General features: G+C 32.4%; 1 protein-coding gene across 1 annotated transcript; it reads right to left on the bottom strand.

The window, feature by feature from the left end:
- Nucleotides 1-342: 342 nt before the first annotated feature.
- Nucleotides 343-10262, bottom strand: LOC146170392 (uncharacterized). The gene is made up of 13 exons (XM_083388668.1): nt 10254-10262; nt 8229-8607; nt 7545-7715; nt 7237-7349; nt 6585-6670; nt 6219-6349; nt 5294-5418; nt 3884-4055; nt 3537-3645; nt 3365-3466; nt 2963-3081; nt 2002-2898; nt 343-413 (listed from the first exon to the last, which is right to left on the bottom strand). Exons 1-13 carry the CDS (start codon nt 10260-10262, stop codon nt 343-345), a joined length of 2484 nt encoding a protein of 827 aa, XP_083244794.1.
- Between the last annotated feature and the right edge of the window lie 1126 nt (nt 10263-11388).

An 11388-nucleotide genomic window follows, 5' to 3' on the forward strand; every position in this document is an offset into this window, starting at 1 on the left:
TTCCCCGTTTAACAAATGCATTTTGGTTTGGTCGTATGATACGGTTCGCTGCATATGAAGAAAGCCTTGGTTACGTCTTAGTTACGCAATATTTCCTGTTATAAGGAATAAGCGAAACGTGTGAAGTTTTTTATTGCTGTTAAAATTGTTATGCTGTTTGCGAAAACCACTTCTCTGGTTTATATACCAACCAGTAAAATGTGTAAATAGACAACCTTGTTCATTAAATTGTTATAAAGGTTTAGGTTTATTACCACTTTTTTCAAAATGGGCAGTGTTGAGGGTAGTTCTGGTTCTGATATATTTTTGGACTCAGCTACAATACGGCAGCTAGAAGCTATCTCAAACGAAGTTGAGGATGAATTTTCTGGAGTCGTAGAGATAAAATTTGAAAGTGAGAGTGTGGAGGAGGTCTACGAAGAATTGTTAGTGGAGGAGATAAAGATGTGGTGGAGCCAAGTTGGGGGAGAAGCTTTAAATATGCCAGATAAAGCTTGGGAATATTTTTTTACTATTTTCAGATCAAAACCAGACGGCAATTTTCTTCTTTTAAAATTCAGCATAGATGGAATGTTTGTCATTCCTAACCTCCTCCAACATTTATCGAGAGATGACAGTTTAGATTTAACAAGAAAATTGTTTGATAACTACATAGCAAAGTTTAAGAAGTTAGATCTGGAAACTAATCAAAAAATAAATTCTATTACTGTTGATGACCGGCATATTTTGGAATATATTGGTGGATATATTTTGCACAAATTATCTAAGGCATGCAAAAAAGAGTCCCATTTACAGATTATTTTAGATCTCAAAGACCCAGAAGCTAATTTTTCAGAAGGCTCGCTTATTTCAGCACTAAATAATGACACATATGGAAGGCTAACGGTACCAAAAGCACGAATGACAGATCTTTTAGCCTATTTTGAGGTTCAGTTTCGGCGCAATTATAACCACAATGATGTTTTGCAGAAAATTTATAAAAATATTAATTGTAATGTTGTTAATAGAATACTTTGTGACTTTGGAAATGAGGACAACAAAATTCTAATAGAAGTTGCCAACAAAATTTGCCATTTCTTTTTAAAAATTAGATGTTATCAAAAAGCCAAAACAATTAATTCGGATCTTCAATTAAAAAAAGATCAAAATGTTAGCTTACGAAAATCTCTAAAAAAATAGGTCACCTGTAGCTTTATAATGTTTTTGTATACATTTGTAGTACCATTTATTTTCTGTTTACATTATATTGTTTTTTGTAGTTCTGTTGTGCTTGTATAGTTTTTATGTGATTTTGCCTGTTGCAAACATATTTTTATATCTGGTAAAGATAACATTAAAAAATTATATTAGTAACATTAATTTGCACTATCTCTTGTCTATAAACACACTGTTTTACACATCTTCATGTTTCGCAAGCCAAAATTTTCTTATATTGCATACTTATATTTCTTGGTTGTTAAACAAATACAAACTGATTTAAACATTGCTATGTACATTTACAATATACCTTTAAAATAAAGAAGTTGTACAATTTTTCAGAAAGTTAAATTTAATGTTTATATAATATGAACATTTAGATTAGGTATTTCCAACTGCACCCAAGAGGTAACCATTTGCAGTCATTAGGTTTTTTAAAGCAGGACCTTTCGCCAATAGCCATATTATACCTGCATACCTAGATCTTACGTGCTTAAACTGATGACTGAAATTTTGATACAGTAAGCTTTCTTCTTTTAGGTAGTTTTGCATTAGAGGTAGCACCATCTTTCCAATTGATACAATGATGCACATTTGAACCCTTAACAGACTTAATCTGTTTTTGACAAGAAATTATATTTTCAAACTGGCTGTATTGATTAATATTAGGCATTTCATTGCGGCGACCAAGCTGGCGCATTTTTCCAAAATAGGCTTCCAACGGATCTTGGTTTATTCTTTTTGTTATTATGTATGAATTTTTAGGGCTTAACAGAATAAGAAATTTTACTAATTCAACCATACTTTTTGTTGTCATGACAAGCCCTTCATATGTTTGCTGGCTCAAAAACATTTTCTTTCTTTCTAACGGCGTCAAGTTGCTACTGCTCTCCTTCCACTTAGTTAACTCTTGCAAAAAATCATTACTAAGCCAAGATAGCCTATCATCATCTACTGAACGATAAGGTTGCAAATCTTTGTTATACCCTCCACCTAATCGAGTATTCATTAGGTCGAACCATTTATTCATTAACCTTGCAAACCAAGCACTCCGCTTCATTTCTTCGCCACCTCTGCTTTCCATTAAACTTGCGACACTACCAGACAAAAGCTGGGCAGCATAGCAAACCCGCATTTTTGCATAGCTTTGACTGGAAAAGTGGCCCGTGTTTAACTTACAACATCTTAGCTCATTAGAACTAAATAAACTTGGAACACGACAAAAATGGTCCCACAAGATAAAATGTTGATCATATTTTAACATTTTGGTACCTGATGGCTTACTTGATCTTACGTTGTTACAAGCTGTTTTTAATAAATGCGGAGGGTCAGATATTAAAAAGATTGGAACATCTGGGTTGTACACATTACAACACTTGTAAGGAATTTCCAATTTTAAATTATTAAGCAGTGAAAACATTTTTCTGTTGCTAGAAGCACCATCTGCTACTAGAGCTAAAACAGAAAAATGGCACGCTTTTAATTCTCTTACAACTTCCCAAAACATACTTGCAAGGTGGCATGCATTGATGTTATGGGTTGGATAAAATGCCAACGGCCTTGAAAAATCGCTCATTATGGAGCGCATGTAAAACTGCAATGCATGAGATGCTGCAACATCTGTATTTTGAGAACGTGTTCCCAGGTCAACAAAACCAACCATTTGATCTGTTGTTGCATCATACACAATGTTTTCTTTAACTGGGAAAAATATAAAATTTTTAACAAATGTTTTGTTTAATTAGAACAGTTACAAAATGCTTACTCTTCATTTCATCTACAGAAATAACAACATATCGCTGGTGCGGTAAAAGTTTTTGACTTCTGACATCCAATTCATCCATAACGTGCTTTTGAATGCCAGGCTTTGTCCGAAAGACATTTCTTAAAAAACATAATACCTTTAAATAGACTGAAAATCCTACCACATTTTCGTCCGGAGGTTTATATTGCTAACATTAATTGGGTTAGCATGCGAGTTAATGTTTGGGTGCGTCAAGTATTATTTATTATATTAATCATCATGTTTGTTTCTTCCTTGTAATTTTATTTTTAACAATATGTTTCGTTACTGTAAAAAACAAAGTGGCAGGATTCTAGACTACCTTCGCTTTTGTTTATAAAATACCTATATTTTTCTTAAAAAACATATAATTTAATATGGGACCTGTAATCATTTAAAAGACGAGAACTAGGCAAACGAAGTAAGCCAGATTGCCTCAGCTCCTCATAAGCGGACTTGCTTTTAATTGCAAGGCTTAAGCAAAATCTATAAATATATGCCTACAGATTACTACAGAAATTATTTAAATAAAAATATGCAAAAAATGCATACTTACTTAATAATTTCAGGATGATAACGCTCTCCTTTCAACTTCCTATCTTGCAGTTTGATTTGTTCATTCCAAAATATTTGATGAAATTCATCGAGTTCATTGTTTTTGCGAGCTAATAAAAATATTAAATGTTTGGAAGGTTTTAAAAGTGTTGTACACTTAACTGGGGAACAGTATGCTAAACCAATCTTGTATATATAAAATATACTATAGTGTTAAAAGATATAACTCGTGCTTATCTTCCTGTCTTACCTACATATACAACAATTTAAACAATAGCCTTTCTAAAATAGTGTAGAATAAAATGTTTAATAGGAATGTAATTTCACTGCAACTTTTTACATCTTTACCTTGTAACACAGGTCGGTATTCCCTCCAAGCTCCAAGTACCATCAGCTTGGCAGGTTGAGAGCCCGGTAGCTGTCCCTGTGTAGCCAGTGGTGCAGGTGAATGTGTGGCTTGCTCCAAACCCACTGTTTGCTGGGGCTGCTGACACACCAGCTTGGCTCGGATTTCCACATCCTTACAACACACAACAAAATAATTGATACTTTGTGACAAAAAGGGGGCTTTGATTCCTTTGTGCACAATGTGGACCTTTTAAAACTCAAGTGGCTTGCATGTACAATGTACATTCAATGCAACGCAACATAATTGATACTTTGTAAAAAGACATATGATTGACAATGTGAACCTTGTGGAATTGAAATCGCTTGTGTTTAGATGGGATACAATGCATTCCTGTTTAATTAAATAAGGGGCAATCGAACTGCAGTAAATGACCTAGTTTAGTGTTTTTAAGTTCTGCAAACAATTCAAAACTAATAAGATTGGAAACAACATTGAGAATATTATTAATGTTTGGTCTATTTTAACAAATAACGAATTGGGCAGTGATTTACTTGGAATTTTTGAATGGGAGCATCTTTAAGACCTTAATTATGGAAATAATTCAAGAACTGTCATTCCGTGTTAAACAACAATGCTAAACAATTAATCTGTAAAAAATTAAACCTAAAATGGTAGAAAAAAAACACATCAACAAATATCTCACTTGCAGTTGAAAATTCCAAGTACCCAAAAGATGAATCTTCGTAGCCTTGAAGACTTACGTTGCATGACGCAGAAGTAGCATTCGTGTGGAATCTCATCGATAACTCAAGTGAGCTAACGTTTCTCACCATGCTTTAAATTAAAAAAAAAATAAAATATTTAAATTTGTTACATGAAATTAAAAATAGACAATACAAAACATTTTAATAAAGTTCACACAGTAAATATTTTTATATTATTATTGCACAGTTAAAAGTGCATGCACTGTTTGTGTTTGGTGTGCTTAAAGGAGTTTAAAGATGCAACAGCAGGTTAAACAAGGAACATATAACAATCAGTTGGTGTTAAAGTGAAATGCAACATACTCATCAGTGAAGCAAATGGTAAATGCTTACTTACTTCAATAAAACTTGACTTTGATAAACATTTCCTGAATTTTCATAACATTCACGCGAAGAGCAATCTCCAACCTCCTAAAACAAGAGAAAAAATAATCATTTAAGCATGCTTAACCGGGTATCACAAATACACAGGCAAAGTAATGGATTAAGTAAGAATATGTTAAAACAGTGGCTAAAGTGCTCTTTAAACACAAACGTAACGAGTTATAGGTTTAAAATAAAAAGTACCTAAATAAAATAATAAAATAAAAAAATAAAATTACAATATAAACACGCGCGAAATATAAAGACCCACAAATCACGTACACGTTCGGAGATGAACCATTTGAAGCTCGTCAGTGTAGAATTGGTCACAAGTGATATGGATGCAGTTATTTTGCTTCCTGGTAAAAATCCATTTGGCGAAGTTGCAAGGGTAAGAGGATCTTTAACTGAAAAGAAATAAAGTGTCATTCACCCACATTAGAATAATTTAGGGAGATAAAATTGTTGTAAATAAAATATAACGCAACAATCAAAGACTTTTCAATTTTATATTAATAAATTGAGTGTCTGAATAAGCTCAAATCCACTTCTAAAACTCCTAAAGTGTATACATAATCCTAATCTAGCTGCTTATGGCTCCACAAGAAACAATGATAAAAAGTCAAGCAGTTACATTTTATGCTAACAACATTCTGTGTGTGTTTATAAAAAAGCTGTTTAAACAAGGAAGAATTATTTTCTTACCAAATAAACACAAAGGTTCTCGCCACCATTTAGCATTATAATCACAGTATGACTGTAGGTTCATGCCACTATATCCACTCATGCATGTAAATTTGTGACTGCACCCATGTCCCTTGTTGGCTGGAACATCCTGGATAACTCCATCCAATGTCACATTTCCACAATCTGAATTAAATGATTGGATTTTTTGCCACAGTCAAAAACAGTCAGCCATCTTTCAAATAACATGCACTTAACTAAAATCGTAATTCTATTTTATTATTGATCCTTTTTTTAATCAGCTGACACTTGCAACAACTTAAACGAAAAATCAAGAAATACATAAAAAACGTTGTGGTTAGATTTATGGACTAATTCATTTTTTAGAGATATATTTGTGTTGTTATAGCTGTATAATACATAAATATCTTATCGCCGTGGTTTATAAGTTGTTATAAATACTAAGTTGTATTTTGTATTCCACAAAGGCTATAAAATGTTAAAAAAAAAGAAAAAAACTTACATCGTACATCAAGATTGAAATTTTGAAGGGTGATACCATCAGTTGTTGCGACAGAAATAATTTTATCCCTTGAACTGAGTGACTCCAAACCAATGTGATTTTCTACGTAGTAGCCAGCAATCGTACAACCGCTGTAAAACAAAAGAACATTTATTCTTCTTTGGCCAGGTTGTCTCGGTCGGTTCGGTCAAATATTTTACATTAATTTCAACCAGTGGTTTGTCAACTAAATTTAATTGTTTATCTTATGAGTGAATATAACCAATCCACAATTTTTTTATATCATGTAGTTTTTATTTCTATAAAAATGTGGGAAATTAAAACACTATGCTGTAATTTGATAAATATATATATCGTCAAACCAACCTATATGTTCTGTTCATGTAAATGCTTCCAATCCTTTGGGTGCATTCACATGTGGAGGAACCATGGTAGCGACATGTGGAGGCAATCTAAAAGTTTAAGAGTAGAATCAACGCTGACTACAAAGGGATTCAGCAAGAATTGCATTTTGTTTATTTTACAGTTATTTCAAGAAGCCAATTACCCATTATTTAAAAAAAATATGCTACAACTTTATTTTAGTATGTTTATATTTTTAGTATGTTTATATTTTTAGTATATTTATTTTGCTAGGGACGGGCTTTGAATTCAAATAAGACTACCTGAGTTCCGAGTCGGACGTGCACATACAATGTAAATTCAGAATTATTGTACCCTGTTTTTGCAAATGTTCAATATTAGAAGTTAGAATTGATCTAACAATATCAGGGTCGAACATTTACTGAATCAAAATGCGAGCACATGTTTCAATAACAAAATGGTCATAACAAATTATATTTTTGTAGCTCTAACAACTTAATGAATGTAAGAATGTTTTGAAACAAATTAGAAAAAAATAAAAAAATAGCTGCTCAAATCAAAAAACAACCTTTGTTCAATAAGTGGAATACATTTAAGCAATATTGTAACGTTTTACATGATAAGAGAATCATTTATTAAAGTTGTTAAAACTTACATCTCCATTGATTACAAAGTAGATTTCAAAGTTGTTTTTTGCAAGTTCAATGTAAAAATTCACATATCCACCAACAACTTGGGTGGGGCTTGGACGAATCCAGAAGTATTTAACTAAAAAATAATCATTTTACTTACACATATATCCCATTAATCCTCTAAAATATAAAAGTGTCACGAAAGATCAACAATATATAATGGTGACAAACAACAACATCTCATCAATACAACATAAAAGGAGACACAATGTGTGGTTTAGGCATTTGCAAATACATTGACTGAGCAATTAGTATTTGTTATAAATCAAACCTTTCACTGAGCAGAAAGTATTATTTGTTAAACTCCAGGTGGAATCAGCTTTGCAAGTTGCATTCACAGCTTCACCGCTGTGGTTTGTATCGCAGCTAACAGTGTGTGAGTCGCCGTAAACACTATTTGCTGGCGGTGGTTCCACACCAGTAAGACCTGGACTCCCACAATCTAAACAAACAGTGGATAATAAGGAATGCTTTCCACCTTGTATAAGTGAAGTTTAAAAAGATCTAAGTCACATTAACTGAATGAAACGCGCATCTAAATGTCTTGATTAAGAGGATGTAGATATATTTATTTTTTTCCAATTTTAGACTTTTATTTTCAAGTTGATCAAAGTTTAGAATATTAAAAAAAAACAGAACTATTCAAAATGGTGCAAATAAATAAATTGTGTACTGAATTATTTTAAAATCACTTTTACTGTATAACTTAGTTGAGCGCTGGTTTAGAATATTTGTCTGCGGGTTTATATTGCTTTTATTATTTGGGTTAGGGTGCGAGTTAGCATTTGGATTTGGGTGGGTAAAGTAATGTTATATTTATTCTCCCATTTATATTTCTGCCTTGAAATTACAAATTTGACAACTTGTTGCTTTACAGTAAAAAAAGAGGTTGGATTCTGGACCAGCGCCATTTAAATGTTATATGAACTAACTCACATTTAAACAAAACCTTTACCTTGCACAGAAATAAACGTTGTTAGATCGACGCACGATGTACCAGACGCAATAACTTCAAGTTTAACGATTTCAGTTGTCAGTGGAGCAGTTGCACTGATGGAAAGTGAAACAGAATTTCCACTTATCGAACAACTCGCACTGAACTTTGATTGGTCATCACTTGAGGGCGTCCCACATTCATCGGCACGAATTGCGATTATTGAATAACCGGAATTAAAGTAAATAACCCAACCCACAACTTTATTGGTGGCTGTATCTTGAAAGGAGCCACTATAAAGAGGCCCCACATAGTTTGTAGCCCAAGTGTGGCCATTTCCACTTGTTTGTCTCACAAGGTTTGTTGTTGCAATGCAAGCACCTGTAAAAACAAAAACTAACTATGACTTTTCAGGGTTTTTGTTAATTGTATGACCAGAACAAAGAAACAGAGCTTCACATATAATCCTTAAATATGGCCACCAAATTTAGGCCTAAATGCCATATTGAAACACTAATATCAAAACTAATGGGACACTCCAGACAAGAATTTAAAAAGTAATATCCAGAATTTTCCATATTGCAAAACAAATAATGTTAAAAACCCCACAATTCTTTTGTAATTTCACCTTAAAAACATTATTGTAAATTGTTTAACAATATTACCATGCTGGGACATATAACTGCATTTTCAGCTAGCCATTAAAATGATTTTTTATATGAAATTGTCCGTAAAAGTTTAGAAACATCAGAATTTTGGAGCAGCTTTAATAATTTTCAATTCGTTTCTTTCTAAGTGATCCAAACGTTAGTTTCGTGCTATGTAGCAAACGTAGACAACAATCGTTTCGGTTTGGACTTTGGATATACTTTTTTTTGAGCTTTTTTCTTTGAAATAGTTTTATTCCTACAAGCTGTAGTTATATTTGATAAATTGTTTAATAAAAACAAAATAAGCTAAAATATCCAACTTTTAGTTTTGGGATTCCCCTAAGAGTAATTTCTCTAGTTTAAATTCCCCCAAATGAAGAACAATCAGGACTGCAAATTAGGCAACCGCATTTATTTTTATTGGGGTTTTTGTTCCATAATAAGTTTGTATTTTTTTTTAAGATAAATATTTTTCTCCTGTTAGTGTATATTTTGTCCTGATAGTGTAATGTATATTTAAGACAGCTTTATAAAATTACGTTTACAAGCCAGTACTATGTATAGTTTTTGATCTCTCTAATTTAGTTCGATTCTGCAAGCGGTCATTACATTATTTTGATAAATCGTTTGATAAAACAAAACATGTTGAAACAGTTAATTTTGGATTTTGGGATTTCCCCAAGAGTAATTTCCCAAGTTTAAATTCCCCGAAATAAAGAACAGTAGGACCGCAATTTGAGCAACCACATTTATTTTTTTTATCTTCGTTCCAAAATATAGTTTATCAATATTATCGTAAACCCTCCCGGGTTATTCGGTGTCACCTTGCCGAACCACTGTTTATTTTTTTTTCGCCTAGTTTGATAAATATTTTTTTGAAAAAATGCTTCTGGCAAAATAAAATACTTTGAATTGAATTGAATATTGATCTAGACTATTTGGAATATATTTTGCCCTATAAGTGTAATGTTAAGGCAGCTGTATAAATGAGTACACTTTAATTTAACTTGTTACACTACGTTTACAAACCAGTTCTACTGGATGTATAAATAAAACTTAATGTTTTATAATCTCAGTAAAAACTTACTGTTCACTGGCCTGATGTTGTATCCAAGAACCAAACACACCGTAAACACTTCAAGCAAATAAAAAAATCTTAAATTTTTCATTTTGTATGAAGGGTTTTCTAAAAACACGAAATTAAAGTTTAAAAAAATGATTTGCATGCTTCCAACAATATTTTTTTTAATTTAAATTTCTAACAAACAACTGAGTTACAATCAGCATGCAGCATCTAAACCAAATTCGAAAAAGAAAAAACCCATACTGTAAACACTCTTACATTAGTTTATTACGTCAATTTACGTCCGCACAATAAGTTATGCTGTTGTCCCACCTGACTCATAATAACCTTTTCACGACAGCCTTTCTAAGGACACGATTATTTATCCAAGAAAGGTCGCAATAGGTTTGATTGTATATCTTTAAAGGATCGCAGTCACAAACATAACGAAAATAAACCTTTTACAGACCGCTGCATGCTCTTTTAACACAGTTGCGTATGTTTATTATATGACGCAAGTTACTTTAAAAGTTGATCACGTTAGTTTGTTTCTTTTGAAGCGCCTAGTAAATCAATATAAAAAAATCACGATTTGTCGTTTCGTAAATGGAAGGCTAATGCGTTAAAGTGTCATATTTCTTACAGTTACAATTCAAACAATTCTCAACAATTAAAACTTTTGAAAATGCGATAAGTGCGATCCCGGGCAAAGATGGACTCGAGCCTGGCAAGTTGCAAACGAAATACATCAGACACAACTTGAACTACGCGTTCCCACAAGAAAGCACAGAAGGTTCACTATACCAAAGAGTTTTTATATATAAATGAACAAAATAATAACAAAAATAAAATCTCTTTAAATATACGTTGTCTATAGGATGACGTCACGTTGTGAAGGCATTTTATGCGGCAAAAATTATGTTTAATTTTGGTATTGCGGTGCACGTATATGACACATCAGCTAAACCCAAATTTTCTCGGGGCGAGTTCGAATCTCAATCAAGCAGAAGATCTGCTTCGTTTTATTAAACGCTATGCAAATTTTCATGTGTTAACGACAAACGCTGCTTGCATTTATTGTTAGTTAAAATTTGACTCAACAAAACACGAAAGCAACTACAATACATCGATAAATTTAAGTGACTGTGTGGTAATTTCAAGTCATAAGCTTACACGAAATTGCCTCCGCGCTAATTTACAATGACGTAACTATAATTTTCTAGAAATTTGGCACTTATTTAATGTTTAACTTTATTAGAACAATATATTGCATTTGCTATGAGCAATATTCAACCCAAAATCGATCACGTTGTACGTTTACAATTATATTTAGAAAGGTGACATCATCAAAATGTTACGAGTTACCTCGGATGGAATTTTGGAATATTTAAAAACGGGCTCATAGAGATGCGCAACAATGCTTACTTTGTTTAACGACCATGATAAATCTATCCTTATCCTTCTATGT

The sequence above is a fragment of the Ascidiella aspersa genome, chromosome 1, assembly GCF_963924565.1.
Source record: "Ascidiella aspersa chromosome 1, kaAscAspe10.2, whole genome shotgun sequence".
Taxonomy (NCBI): Eukaryota; Metazoa; Chordata; class Ascidiacea; order Phlebobranchia; family Ascidiidae; genus Ascidiella; species Ascidiella aspersa.

Coding starts and splice junctions, on each gene's coding strand:
- LOC146170392 (XM_083388668.1), bottom strand. Junction 5,419..6,218: donor TTTCAATCTTGATGTACGAT/GTAAGTTTTTTT, acceptor ATTTCTTTTCAG/TTAAAGATCCTCTTACCCTT. Junction 3,082..3,364: donor CGTCTTTTAAATGATTACAG/GTCCCATATTAA, acceptor ATGTTTTTTAAG/AAATGTCTTTCGGACAAAGC.